The sequence below is a fragment of the Cottoperca gobio genome, chromosome 16 (genome assembly GCF_900634415.1).
Source record: "Cottoperca gobio chromosome 16, fCotGob3.1, whole genome shotgun sequence".
Classification (NCBI taxonomy): Eukaryota; Metazoa; Chordata; class Actinopteri; order Perciformes; family Bovichtidae; genus Cottoperca; species Cottoperca gobio.
In genome coordinates this window covers 6,613,592-6,627,865 of record NC_041370.1, presented here as the reverse complement: position 1 = coordinate 6,627,865, position 14,274 = coordinate 6,613,592, and the positions used below count along the sequence as shown (strand labels likewise).

The 14,274-nt window shown below is 38.8% G+C and overlaps 2 protein-coding genes across 4 annotated transcripts; one reads left to right on the top strand and one right to left on the bottom strand.

Moving 5' to 3' along the window:
• Nucleotides 1–1,021: 1,021 nt before the first annotated feature.
• LOC115021492 (uncharacterized) lies at nucleotides 1,022–6,773 on the bottom strand. 2 transcript variants are annotated; one of them, XM_029451986.1, is made up of 5 exons: nucleotides 6,625–6,773; nucleotides 4,552–4,915; nucleotides 2,968–3,237; nucleotides 2,209–2,262; nucleotides 1,022–1,938 (listed from the first exon to the last, which is right to left on the bottom strand). In XM_029451986.1, the coding sequence occupies exons 2-5, from the start codon at nucleotides 4,844–4,846 to the stop codon at nucleotides 1,805–1,807; spliced, it is 753 nt and encodes a 250-aa protein (XP_029307846.1). In that variant the 5' UTR covers nucleotides 4,847–4,915; nucleotides 6,625–6,773; the 3' UTR covers nucleotides 1,022–1,804. The 2 variants fall into 2 exon arrangements, with proteins under 2 accessions (XP_029307846.1, XP_029307847.1); XM_029451987.1 differs by lacking the exon at nucleotides 2,209–2,262.
• An 845-nt stretch (nucleotides 6,774–7,618) lies between these two features.
• On the top strand, nucleotides 7,619–14,224 carry psmc4 (proteasome 26S subunit, ATPase 4). Of its 2 annotated transcripts, none has more exons than XM_029450694.1 (11): nucleotides 7,619–7,739; nucleotides 8,388–8,486; nucleotides 9,314–9,500; nucleotides 10,196–10,342; nucleotides 10,575–10,684; nucleotides 10,827–10,920; nucleotides 11,128–11,295; nucleotides 11,504–11,580; nucleotides 12,070–12,238; nucleotides 13,018–13,073; nucleotides 13,197–14,224. In XM_029450694.1, the coding sequence occupies exons 1-11, from the start codon at nucleotides 7,707–7,709 to the stop codon at nucleotides 13,308–13,310; spliced, it is 1,254 nt and encodes a 417-aa protein (XP_029306554.1). In that variant the 5' UTR covers nucleotides 7,619–7,706; the 3' UTR covers nucleotides 13,311–14,224. The 2 variants fall into 2 exon arrangements, with proteins under 2 accessions (XP_029306554.1, XP_029306555.1); XM_029450695.1 differs by having other exon boundaries at nucleotides 7,694–7,796.
• The last annotated feature ends 50 nt before the right edge of the window (nucleotides 14,225–14,274 follow it).

Sequence of the window (14,274 nt, the reverse complement as noted above, 5' to 3'; positions counted from 1 at the left end):
CAATTCTTACCAGGGCTTTAAATTGTGCTCCTGTTTTATATAATTTATAAATTCCCCCTTTCTTTAAAAACAAAAAAACAAATCAGCATCTCCACCATCTTTAGCCACTAAAGAGAACAGATTAAAACAACATGTTCACTTTAATGTTGACATAATGCAGGATTTTGAACATGTGCAATCCTGATTAGTGAACATCTCACTGCCTCTTTAGCACAATAGCTTCACCTCTGACATGTGGGGGATGTCTGGTGGATTTGAAAGGGGTTAGTGTGTGTCATTAAATCTCTCATAACTTCATGGGAGTTTCTCATTTACTCATCTGTCCTGTTCACACTCCGCCTGGCTAACATTTCAAATGTCAACTGCCAGGTTTCAAAACCACTTTTCCAGCTTCCATTGCTCTTTGTCTTAGTCATTAACCCACATATACACACACACACACACACACAGACCCACACACCCACACACTCACACAACACATGTGCCATGACCACAGGTGCACTAACTCGCTTTCTGACTCAACTCAGAGGGGACTCAGTCCACACTTAGCGTGTGTGTTTGTGTGTGTGTGTGTGTGTGTGTGTGTGTGTGTGTGTGTGTGTGTGTGTGTGTGTGTGTGTGTGTGTGTGTGTGTATGCGCTGATCTCTCTTTTTGGCCATTTCATTATGCCAGCAGTGAGGATTACTGTGATGATTGCATGCCTGTGCTCGCCCTGACAAATGCATCGTCTGTGTGTGTGTGTGTGTGTGTGTGTGTGTGTGTGTGTGTGTGTGTGTGTGTGTGTGTGAGTGAGTGTGTATGTATGTGTGTGTGTGACCTTCATGTCCCTAATTCCACTAACATCTCTACTCCTTTTTTTTTCTTTTTTTAAATATGTGGATTAACTTCAATCACTGCAACAACACACTGAGTATGAATATCCTCTCAGTGAGACGTATTGAGGGTAAACTTGTTTTATTGTCTACACATAAACATATCTTCATGTTTGATGCATCGATAGACGATACATTTGAATGCTTGGTGGTTTGGTTCATGCTTAAAGTTAAACCAGTGCTAAATGGTTTCCGGCTCTCAACGCTTCTCCTGTCGTGCAACTGTCCTCAGTCACCATGAGAGGGCGATAAAGTATCAACAATACGTTCCCTTATTTCGATACAATGGAACAGAAAGGATGTAAAGGAACTGACTCGTAAAACTTAGAAAAGAGAGAACCAGACATTTACATTTCTGAGGAAGGAGGAAGGTGTGGGCTGGGTTTTACTTCAATATTCGGATTTAAAGTTAAACATTCCTGTGAAAACCACACAGAACACATGACTGTAAAAATGTCACTGTGCTTTCAACTAAAGAGCAATGATAATGAATCAATAGGAGCAATAACATATATGTTTATATATTTAATTCACAGTCAAATGCAGTTTATATTGTTAATTAATAGAAAAATAATAGATAAGAGGCCACAGATGTAGCTTATCACACTAAATAATAGGAATAAGAAAGCATATACAGTATGTTACAGAGACTAGTACATTAATAGTGACTGAATGGTGCATTATAGATTTTGGGATTCTGTTTGCGCTTTCTAAAAGAAAGCCACATTGGTGAAGAGGGACATCCTGGTTTTAACCACGAGGACGTTTTGGGACTTTGAAGGGTGCTGCCCTTGAATTGGGATGCAGCCATATATTAATATTTGACATAGCAGGAACAGTTATGCCTGCACTCTGATCATTTTATCATGAATAATATCTTATATGTGAATGCTCCCCTTTTAACTTGAATTGATCTCCATTGCTAAGCCTCTCAGTTAAAGCCATATGTTGACAAACATCTGCACATCAGGGTGGCAGATATGAGACCCAGCAGGATGACAAAGGGCACCAGGAGGAGAGCCGTATACAGGAACCACGGCTCTGGAAACAACTTCACATTTGGCTCTGAGAAAACACAAAAACGCTGATGTGAACATATCCTAAGATTAAATTACACATTGATACAGTGTTGGATTTATTGTAATCATTTCTCCAGTAAAAGCAAATTAAAATTAAAGGGAAAGTTCAGCCAAAAATAAAACAAAACCAGCTATCTGCATTGAATCCACGAGGACTACACATGCATTTGTGTAATGTGTGTGAGTTGATCATCTCAGAACAAACTATGAAACATTTTTCCAGCAGAAGGTTTGCTGCTGTTTAGGACAGGCTCACCGGAGACAGTTGTTGGAGATGTCAGCGAAACATTCTTTTCAGCATCTCCACCATCTTGAGCCACCAATGAGAATAAAACAACATCTTCACTTTAATCTCTCACCCCGTGTTACCTTGATTTCTTAAAGAAAACTTAGTTTGTCTCGCATGTCTCCACGGTGAACAAAGAATCCAAAAGCGGAGTACGGTTTTAGTCAAAGGTGTGTGTGTTTGGGAAGTGGTGAGCATACGACTGGATAAATGAGAGTTGGAACATATTGCACGAGTTGTGTGAGAGTTTGTAAACGGAGGATTTGATATAGTTTTGCTGTTGTTCAACGTGGCCCCCCCATTTACTTTAATTCATCAAGACTTTTTCTCCATGTTTGGATTCTTCATTTACTGTGGGGGCATGCAAAAAAGAAGAAATCAAGGGATCACATGGTGACTAATTGATATATAGAAATTGCCATTTTGTGGATGAAGTTTTCCATTAAAGAGTCGGTTTAACACCTCCCACGATCACATACTTCAATGTTTAATCTTGATGACGCTTGATTTCCTCTGGCAAAGGCACAAACCGCCGTGCAGTTAAAAGAGGGGACCAGAGTCAATTGATAATAAAGTGACTGCACATACTTGATTAACTCAAAAGAAAGGACTCAGCATTAAAGAATAGGCTCACATTTTTATCTTAATACAATACACTATAGTGCTAACCATTCAGTGTGTTAATGTGCATGCATGAGAACTGGATCACAATAGGAGTGAGATTATTACCGGGCAGATTGTAGCGGAAGATGCTTTTCGTTAGCAGATCTTTGTTCAGGTGCAGCTGACACTCATATTCTCCTTTGCTCCTCGGAGAGACGGTCTCAGAGAGGGTGACGAAGGGCAGAGCTGTGCCACCTTTTCCTGGAGCAGAGCCGACAGGTTGGAGTTTGAATCCATCGTGAAAAATGGACAAAACTAATCCGGGATCTCGCGTCACATTCACTTCACACGAGAGCAGAGAGTCATTGTGACCCGTGGGGTTAAAGGTCATGGTGTCTGAAAAAACACAGCATGTGGAGGTAAACACAGATATATTGTATTTATCTATTTTCATGAAATTCTTCCGAGCATTAAGACCAGTTTTCATAAACACATGCACACAAGAAACCTGGATAGTGATAGAGAATGTTTGCGTTAAAGAATTAGTTTAAGAAGCGGTTTGCATGTTCTGCAATAAGCTTTTTGATACTTGTTTTACATGAAGGTTGTAAGCGATCATATTTCTTCCCTTTACCGAGCAGTTTAGACTTAGAGATGGCATATTTTAACTGTATCAGTGACAAATTAAAGGTTTATTTCTGATCTGGTTGTATTGAAAGAGTGCATCTTTTGTCCTCTTTGTACAAATGTGTGGTAACTTTTACAAATAGCCAATGGTTCAGCTGTGGAAACTGACGTTTCTCTAAATCCCTCATCCTGACACAGAAAACCAGGCTATGCAGAAAGCTGACAATAACCTGTTAATCCTCTTCATCCCAAACTAGACCACAAAGTCTCAATTACACAAACGTATTTGATGCTAAACCCTAAAATGAAGTGCAAGGCTTTAAACTATAAATGCAATAATCCTAATGATCTTTAATGCTAAATATAAGTACTAAACTTCGACAACTCCTCGCCATGAATAGGCCATTTCAGCCTGGAACAAAGTGTTGGGCTGCTGGAGGAGCACAAGGATTGTAAATTGTAAACATTAAACCAAAGTTGCATAATACATTGTGACCATTTCAGAAAAGACTATTCAAAGTAAATGCCCTTAGACTTTTGTTTATGTTTGTTCTTCTTAATATCACCCATAATGTATAACTAATCAGTTAAACAATGGTCAGTTCTTTAAAAGTTCACACAAGGTCAAAAACACTTTACAACTTGACCCTGATGAAGGTCCCAAGCTGAAACGCGTTGGTCTTATGATGAGTTGCTCGAGTTTTGATCTCTTCAGACCTTCTCCATGCACCTGGGGAGTAGTTGCTCTCCATGACAAGTTCACAAAGACCAAATCAATGCAAATATGTTGCATACGTTGGGTAGAGACGATGGACACATGTGCATGGAGCACACTGGAGCCCTCACCCTGCCTTACAGGCCTTGTCTATCCTTAAAAAGATCCTAAATGTATAGTCTTAGCCCTGAACCTGATTCCTACCCCTCAGATGTTATCCCAGTTCTGTCTTCAACTTGAGCCAAACCCCACAGAGCCCTGAGATGAACTTGTAGTTGTAAATATTGATAATATATCCTCATCGCTTTCTCTCCCTGTGAGGACATTTGGTCCAGCAATATATCAGAAATCAAAAGCAATGTATTTACCATAAACCATCAGTAATGTTTCATTTCCTTTCTTCCTGAAACTTTTATCCCTCTTTGTGTTGATGGAGAGTTTGCAGAGGTACCTCCCACTGTCGGCCCACTGGACGTTCTTGAAGCGTATGGACTTGTTTGAAGTGTTTGGATTATTATCCAGAGTGTCAACACGTCCCTCATATTTCTCAGATGGGATCCACACTCTGGGATTGTCAGTGCCGTCCGTTGTTAAGTATATCCAATACAGAACCGGTGGGGTCAACATCTTTTCATCATGGGAAAGATTGAGATGGCACGGCATTATAACGTCATGACCCAGAGCAGCGGTGAGCACAGGAGGACTGCTGGACTGTGACCAGAGAGCCAGCACCTGAAAATAGACCAGTAACAGGATGTCGGGTAAGTATAATAATTTCCTGTGTTGTGTTGCGACTGACAAGGTGCAAGCAAAGACCACAATGCAAGTTTTTTTATTTTGACATTTGAACAGCTATTTGTTTAGCTTAGTAGAAAAAACTATTTTGGATTCCTGATCATGTTAATCACATTTTGTTTTTCAGATTACTGAGTTACTTTTATGTCTGTTGAGCGCTTGAGCATTGCACCTTCAAATCACAGACAAACAGCGTCGTACGCCGAAACAACAGGCTGTAGAAAGATATGGATGTAAGTTCTGTGATTGCGGCCATAGATTTCTGAGGGGATGTTTTATAACCTGACGTTTGGGGTTGTGCCGTCTTTGCGGTTACTGCACTGACATGCTTCCAAACCTTTTCTCTTTTAGACCAAATAACATAAAAACACATTATTCAAAGCACAATGAAGAAGTGAAATTAGACTAAACTTTCCTTCTATGGAATAATTGGGGATTTTCTGAGCAGCTTCAAAAAAGGTGTTCTTGTAATAAGAGGATATGTATATTCTTTTGTTTTTGAGGTTGCCACTTAATCGATGTCTGTGTCATTGGTCGCATTTACCAACAACCTGTGGGGTAAAAGTTGTCACGTAACGAGATGTTTCATCTTTTCAAGTCCAGAGTCGCTGCATTATCTTGGACAATTTTACCAACAATGTTATAAAGCTTTATAAAGGAAGACAACAACCTTTGAGTATAAATGAATGATACAAAAAGAATGTGAAAGCCAAATGCTCAGTTTCACTTTAAGAAATATTAATACAATTATCTAGGGCATCCTCGACATAGATAAATGTTTATGGCAGATATCACATAACCACAGCGCACTCAAATCTAGCGGTGTACTTTTGAGGAACACCCCTCTCTCCTTTTCTCTATTGTTTCCCTTTTGCCTTTATACTCGTATCCAAAAAGAGCAAATATATCAAAGAAACAATTATGTTTTTGATATTTGTAATACCCACAATCATGGGAATTGTATTGTGCTACCCACTAGGTTTGTTGACTTTACTCACAGGAATCCAAAGATGCCACAAAAAAAGTCCAGAGATTGAGAAGATTTGAGCGTGGTTAAAATAGTTAAGACCAAGGTGTTAGCCCGTAGAGTTCTGTCAAATCCAGATTGCCTTTATTAAGTTTCTGTGATTAAAAGTATTCATAGAATAACTACTGTAACACAAGAACTGCCCCTACATCCACGGGTGGTAAAAGGTAATTTGGCAAATAAAAAAAGCAGACACGTGTCCACTAAAGTTAAGTTTGACGGTTCTCTCTCCTTGGATTGATGCAGAACAAATGCAGAACTAAAAACAAGTTGTCAGTCAGAGAGTTGCCGCTGCTTCTTCATGTAACCTGAAGCTTGTTGATCTTTTTACAAATCTGAAAAACACACGTATAGTAAACGTGCACACACCTATGTCAATACCACAGCAAAGAAACCACGAAAGAAAATGCCTGAATGAAACCTGATCACTTGCAAGTCATTAAGATTGGATTTCAGAAATAACATGTAATAGCATGCAAAGGAGCCCACAAAGCATTTATGATAAAACACACCTGTTGAATAGCTAAATCAATACATATACGTATGTATACATATCGCTGTACTTTTTAATAACAGCCTCAAACACACATGTTTCATCTACAAATCAAAAATCTTTTACCTGAGACCATAAAGTAGATAAACAGCTGTTGTGTCAATCCCCAAGTTGTCACCTTGAAGCTTTGATGCATTTCAAACAAAGTTTACTTAAAAGTTTCTCTCTTAAAAAGACACGTTCCTCCTCTGAGAGCAGGCTGTTGAAGTGCATGCGTGTTCTGTCACTTCCTCAGAACATATGATTTCACTGATGCCTATAAACGTGACACTCATTATCATTGGTTTGACGCTACAATGATAGCATTTATTTTACTTCTACAAAGACTTTTTACAAATTAAAATGCAGTATATACAGTACATGTACTCTAAACTTCACTGATATGGGATTGAAAATTAAAGCAGACTAACAGGATCTGATTATTTGGTTTTAAGACAGAAAAATAATGTAGTCTGACTAATACAATCTCTATTCAAGGTCCTGTTAATTTCTTGTTCTGGAGCTATCGACTGTATCTCATTTTCTTCATCAACAGATAAAGTTTGTTCAACTTTCCTGAAAATGTCCTTTATTCTGGGCACTTTTTGGGCTTCTCAATCAACTTGTCTTAAAAGTTGAGCTTGACAAACAGCAGTCAGGTCAATAAATGTCCACTCAAGGTCCACTTACTTAATTTTTCTAGAGCCTCAATTTTTAATAAGTAACAAGTATCAGTTGAGCCTTGAATTGAAACCCCTGTGGCGCATTTTCAAAATGCTCACACACACATGCAGAGGTGGCAACAGGATATATACGCTTTCTGCAAACCCACCTGTCTGTGGTAAAGTGTGTGTTGTGAATGTTTATTGTCAAGAAGCTTTTCACCACAAACAGTACAAGGTTTTACCTTGGCGTTTTGGTGCATAACAATAAGATAAAAAGCAAGATTGCAAAAGTCAAGAAACAGAATAAGAAAATAGGAAAAGAATATATGTATAAAATATTATTATAAAAATTAAAAAAACATGTACAACAGGCTATATCAATTCCAAAAATGTACATATCTTCATTATATAGCCTGAAACGATTAAATACGATGAACTCCATTACCCATACAACCCTCTGCCAGCGTGTTACGTCATAACGTCAGACGCTAGGCATATTTCAACATGGAGGACATCGTAGCTGTAGAAAAGAGCCCGGTATGAATTAGTGGGATTGTTTCCTGATTTTCTTTTAAAATTGACAGAGTTTCTGTGGTAGGCTTTTGTAAATTTAAGTGTTTGAGTGCTGTTGTTTGTTGGTGTTTGTCGCAGTATTTTACCATTTCTTAGCTCGTTAACATTCCCGAAACGTAAACCTGCCAATTCATTCTCTACTCTGTGTAACGTTAACGTTAGTTGCTATGTCATGCAAGTTAGCTGCTAGCTTTAGCCTAATGTTTTTGGAGCTGTAGAAAATATATTTGCTTTAAAGTAGGTTGATGGAACTATATTCACATCATTGATGTTAGACGATGTTTTTATTAATCACCGGTGCGTCGAAAACTGCTGTAAATAGTCAGTTTTCGCTTTTACGAGCCGTTTAAGTTAGCTAGCTGCTAAAGATAGCTAAGCTAGTGTTTGTCTCTTTGAAGTGCACCGTAATAACCGAGTGTACAGTCTTTGTTTATGATTGAGTTATTGTAAATTATGATTATTGCTTTCATCTGTTCCTGAGCTGAAAGTAGTCTGTACCATAAATCTATATTTTCCCCTTGTTTGTTTGGGTGAAATACAGAACAAGCTCTTCACTTATGTGTGATGTTAAATATAATAGTTTGTTAAGTTTTTGTGGCTTCTTCTCTACAGGAAGAGATGCCGGCAATACTGACCTCCAGACCTCAGACAGGACTGTCCTTCCTGGCACCTGAACCAGAAGACCTTGAGGACCTTTACAGCAGATACAAGGTCTGATATCTGTTTATACATTTATGTTAAAAGTTGCAATTTCTCAAAATATATCTGAATATGACAAACTGTAGGCTTCAAAGGTGAATTTAGTACCTTTTTAATCTGTGTCTTCATGCATATAAGAGATCTGTGGTTACAATGGATTTGGCTAAAGACTAATATAAATCAAACACTTCAAGCTAACTTGTAGAAATTACCCTCTTACATGAAATTACACTAGCCTGGTTTTAATCCTCTGAGATGAATGATTCAAGTGATGTTATTGAGTGAAACAAAATGTCTATTCAGTCTGATTTATTAGGATAGAATTACATATTTACACAAGGTTTTTCAATATATATATATATATATATATATATATATATATATATATATATATATATATATACCTTTTTACTTTGGTTCACATTGAGCATCACATCAGTTTCTAATATTAACTTCTTTGTGCACCTGTAAAGTAAACTAGAATACGCTGATCAAGAGTGATATGAAATAATTACTATCTAGTTTACATAGACATCTTTGACTCTACTTATATTTAGCGCTGCCTCAGAAAATAATTAGATGTAATGTGCATTTAGTCTGGGTTTAAAAACAGGCCAATGCATTCATAATTTACCATCTCAGCAATTGATTTTGATTGATTACATTTTGGGCCTTGTAACATATTTATTTTTGATTATTTTTATGCATAAGGTCTTTAAATTAATCCTAAATGTCCACACACAAGCTACAATCGTTGGTCTTTGATCTCCAGCAAGCAGATTTGTGGTACTTTTATCCCCAGCAGGCTCTCACCCTTCTTTCCTTTTGTGTGCTTGCAGAAGCTGCAGCAGGAGCTGGAGTTCCTGGAAGTGCAGGAGGAGTACATTAAAGATGAACAGAAGAACCTGAAGAAAGAATTCCTCCATGCCCAGGAGGAGGTGAAGAGGATACAGAGCATCCCACTTGTCATTGGCCAGTTCCTGGAAGCTGTTGACCAGAACACAGCCATTGTTGGCTCAACTACAGGTACCATCTAAAGACAAAATGTGTCTAAATTAGGGTGTAATGATTCTCCAAAACCACAGTTTGGTTCAAACTTGGTCTTGGTTTCAGAACCGCTGCACCCCTAGCCTAAATGTTAAATACCTACACTGACTAAAAGTCATTGTATGCTGCCAATATTACTTTTAAGTAATAAAAACATGGACAGTTCTGCTCATAAACAGTGGCCAAATAGTCTATGTATATTGAGACCTAAGGGACATTTCAGATGCATAGCATTTAAAGACTCACTAGCGGATGTTACACCTGACATCTAACTTGCACTGAAAAACACTGGAATAGAATCTGTTTCCTGTTTCCTGTTGTCACAGATATTTCATATTGTGGTCACATCTTGATGTCAAGCTCAATGTTAATGGGGTATTTTCTGCTCTGAGGAAAAATTCAGTTCTTACTAGCATAAAGACCCAAGGGATAAACAGAAGAAGAAAAAAACTAATAAATAAATAAATGGTAATGAAATGGTAAATGATGCATACATGCTGTATATTTGAATGCTTTATCATGTTCAGGCTTTCACAGTCTTGAGAGAGAACCTAGAAGAGATGTACTGCGTGCTGTCAAATTTAAATTATTTAGTGTGAAGAACATGTTTTAAATGTGTAATGAGTTCTGTTTGTGTTCTTTCTCCTTTTTATTCATCTTTGTTCCGCCCTCAGGGTCCAACTACTATGTGCGCATCCTGAGCACCATCGACAGAGAGCTGCTGAAGCCCAACGCCTCAGTGGCCTTGCACAAGCACAGCAATGCCCTGGTGGATGTTCTCCCTCCTGAAGCTGATAGCAGCATCATGATGCTGACGTCGGGTAAAACACTCAGTACCACTCCTAAAGCTTTTCTGTTCATGTTTTAATGGCTCCTCAACATATCTGGCGACGTCTTTTGTACTACGAGTTTCACAGAAGATTGCATTCATGATTTTTACCTTCAAACAAATACAATAAATGGCCAACTGATCAAGAATTCAGTGATATGACTTGAATCTGTTAAAGAAAGTCTGTGATCTTGTATAAAGTTTCGCTGTGTTTCCGCTCTCAGACCAAAAGCCAGATGTGATGTATGCTGACATTGGTGGTATGGACATTCAGAAGCAGGAAGTCCGAGAAGCTGTAGAGCTGCCACTCACACACTTTGAGCTCTACAAACAGGTCAGATATTCAAGAGAATATTTATTATTTGTACATTGACAACAAATATTTTTCATGGATTCTTTTTACACACTTGTCACCGTTAGTTAATTAACGTGGATTTCTTCGCTAGATACTTAAAAACTCTTATTGCCTTTCTCAGATTGGCATTGACCCACCCAGGGGTGTCCTTATGTATGGACCTCCAGGTTGTGGTAAGACCATGTTGGCTAAGGCTGTGGCCCACCACACTACAGGTAAGTCCTCCTTGTTTTATACCAAATTAGACAAAAAGTCATTTCATTATGTTGACAATGCAAGATGGATTCAAAGACTATAAAACATACATAATGTCATTCTTTAAAACAACACAGATTTCCACTGACTACAAGTGATACTACAGTAGACACTGCATTTTAGTTATGGATTATTGATGAGTCTTTGTCCAATCTCTCTGTCCCCAGCGGCGTTCATCCGTGTGGTGGGCTCTGAGTTTGTTCAGAAGTATTTGGGTGAAGGCCCTCGTATGGTGCGTGATGTCTTCCGGCTGGCGAAGGAAAATGCCCCTGCCATCATCTTCATTGATGAGATCGATGCCATCGCCACTAAGCGTTTCGATGCGCAGACTGGAGGTATGAACATGTGTGGCTCGCATGTAGCCTTCCTGTATAAGAACCAAAGTTTTGTTTTTAGATTTCAGTTTCTCAGTGACAAACATTACTCTGGATTTACTCATTGAAATCTCATTTGAACATGTATGTGTTTTTACGGATCACATCCTTGTAAATGCAGTAACCATGGTAAAAAAAACTTTGTGACCTTGTATTTTCTGTTCTGCAGCTGACAGGGAGGTGCAGAGAATCTTACTTGAGCTGCTTAATCAAATGGACGGCTTCGACCAGAACGTCAATGTTAAGGTGAGCTAAGTCCACCTGTCTGAGAAAGCTCTTTCCTTTCCCCTTGTGACTGCACCATCTCCGTATGTACTGACTCGTGGTGTCACTGATGGTGCTTGAGCACTGTCACAGCAGCCCTTCATTTACTTTAGCAACTACCCAAAAGGTTTGTTGGTAATCTTCAATTTTATTTAACCAGGTTCCCATTGAGATCAAATATATATACATATGGGGCGTCCCGGTAGCTCAACGCACAGGCATCCCATATACAAAGGCTTAGTCCTTGCCCACAGCGGCCACTAGTTCGAGTCCGACCTGTGGCGTTTGCTGTATGTCGCTCTCTCTCGCTCTCTCTCTCTCTCTCTCCCTTTCACAATCTGCACTTCTCTATCACAAAGGCATGAAACGCCCAAAAATATAACTTAAAAAACTACTAAACCATTGTGGAACCAATTAAACCCCCATACCGCAATATGTTTACCATCATGCTCACGTTTGAACCTGTGTTAGGTGATCATGGCCACCAACAGAGCAGACACGCTGGACCCGGCCCTGCTGCGTCCTGGTCGTCTGGACAGAAAGATTGAGTTCCCCCTGCCCGACCGCAGGCAGAAACGTCTCGTTTTCTCCACCATCACCAGTAAAATGAACCTCTCTGAGGAGGTGGACCTGGAGGACTGTATCCTTTGTAGTTTAATAACGGCACGTTTTGAGTGGTGCGTGTGTGATAATTTAAGATTTGCTTTTAGAGGTAATGTTTTTGCAAACAATTTTAAAGACATTTTTGCCCCAGGCTCTCATTCTGACCTTGGTTTACATGTATGTGTGTCTACTACTTAATAAGTCTATTTGGGTAGATGGACAATCTGGCTCATGATGGGAAGTTGCCTAAATGTCCTGGATGCTAAAGTTGTGTCGTTGGCACTGTAAACCATACAACAGGGTAGAGCTTGTGTCTTAAAATAAAGCCAGTTTGTACAACACAAAATGGTAATGCCGTAGTATAGTTAGTAACTAGATGTAAGAGTGTACCGTTCTGTCAGTGCTTATCTTCCAGATATAGGAGTGGGACTTGCACACTATCTAACCTTTTTCTCAAAACACAGAGCCTGACCGTGGGAACTCATCTTTCTGGGTTTTTGCTTAAAATTCTCTGCTGCTGTTGCAGTTCTTCTTCTATAGAATTAATGAACTGTGATGTTTGGCGTCACTTATTTGTTTGCCCTTTTAATGCTTAACTCTGAGTGATTGGGGTTGTGATGGTACATTAACATCCCATTTGGCTGAAGACCTCTTTCTGTGCATGCTACCAGACTCTTCATACAGGGAAACCGTGTAGATGTCCTGAACTGTTTGTTCGGCCTGCAAACTTAACACATTTACAACAAATGAACTCTTTTGTTGCTTGTATTTTGGCTTTGGGGCCGTGTTGTTTAGTTGTCCTTAACAGATGTACAGATGTGGCCAGACCAGACAAGATCTCTGGAGCCGATATCAACTCCATCTGCCAGGAGGTGAGCTAGAGCTTTAATTATCTGTTCATTTAACCCTCGCCTCGGGGAAACAATCTCCTACTTTTGTGTATTTGTTTTTTTTGAGTTTCATTCTCCTGTTTCTTTCTTCCTCTGCTGTCTCAGGCTGGCATGTTGGCAGTGCGTGAGAACAGGTATATCGTCCTGGCCAAAGACTTTGAAAAAGCTTACAAGACCGTCATCAAAAAGGACGAGCAGGAGCACGAGTTCTACAAGTAGAGAGAAACGATACAGTTCTTGGGGGGGAAAAAAGTGTCCAGGGACCGAATTTTCTTATTGATTTACGCCTGTGTGTCTGTATCTACAGTGTGTCTTTAGTGGATTTGTAGTCCCTGAGCATTGATTTTTGGATTAAATTTACTCACTGCAGCACGAGGCCTAACGTCAGATTAGCCCGTCTCCAGCCTTGAGAAGAGACACTACCATGTGAAGGAGTGTTTTTTTTTGTACAGGCACTCTACTGGTTCTGAAAAATATCTGGCCCCGACTTTAGCTAAGACGGAACATTTGTATCTGTGTACTCACTTCAAAAGACATTACATTAAAAAAATCCATTAAAGATGTTTTCCATAAAGAAAGTTAATCATGGTCATTGTTTTTCTGCCTTGAATTATACATATATATACTGTACTATAGATACTTAATTATAAATCTAGCATCAGTGTTATGATTTTTCTTGTTAGAGCTGCAACATGTAGTCAACATTTCTACTAGTTTATTGATTAATTAATTGGCAACTACAGTAATTTAATTAAATGTTTTATTGTCTCTGTCATCTTTTTAAACAAAACTAATCTACTGGTTCCAATGTAGCTATGGACTTATTGTATTAATCTTCTATGATATAACATTAAATACCTTTTTTAAGGTTTTGGACTATTGGTTGGTCAAAAGAAGAGTTTTGACATGTCATCTAAAGCTTTTGGAAACTATAGTCCTGTATTGCCTGACCTGTATCCACACTACCTTTGCACTGTTCAGTAATGGTGCTATGTTTCCTGCTAGTAAAATGTTTTTTGAGGGGCAGCACCTACCTATTTTGAGGCGAGGTAGATGGGAAATGTTGCCATAAAGGGTGGAATTGATGATTTGGACAAAAACAATGTGAATAAACTTGTATTTTAATCTGGTAATTATTTGTCAAATATGAACCATAACTCTCATACGCACATAAAAAGTGTTA

Excerpts from the sequence above, each read along its gene's own strand:
- LOC115021492 (XM_029451986.1), bottom strand. The coding sequence starts at position 4,846 with ATGCCGTGCCATCTCAATCTTTCCCATGATGAAAAGATGTTGACCCCA. Across the intron at positions 2,263-2,967 it reads CTTCCGCTACAATCTGCCCG|ATGGTGGAGATGCTGAAAAG; the intron begins GTAATAATCTCA and ends TGGTGGCTCAAG. Across the intron at positions 1,939-2,208 it reads ATCTCCAACAACTGTCTCCG|AGCCAAATGTGAAGTTGTTT; the intron begins GTGAGCCTGTCC and ends GTGTTTTCTCAG.
- psmc4 (XM_029450694.1), top strand. The coding sequence starts at position 7,707 with ATGGAGGACATCGTAGCTGTAGAAAAGAGCCCG. Across the intron at positions 10,685-10,826 it reads ACTTTGAGCTCTACAAACAG|ATTGGCATTGACCCACCCAG; the intron begins GTCAGATATTCA and ends TGCCTTTCTCAG. Across the intron at positions 11,581-12,069 it reads ACCAGAACGTCAATGTTAAG|GTGATCATGGCCACCAACAG; the intron begins GTGAGCTAAGTC and ends AACCTGTGTTAG.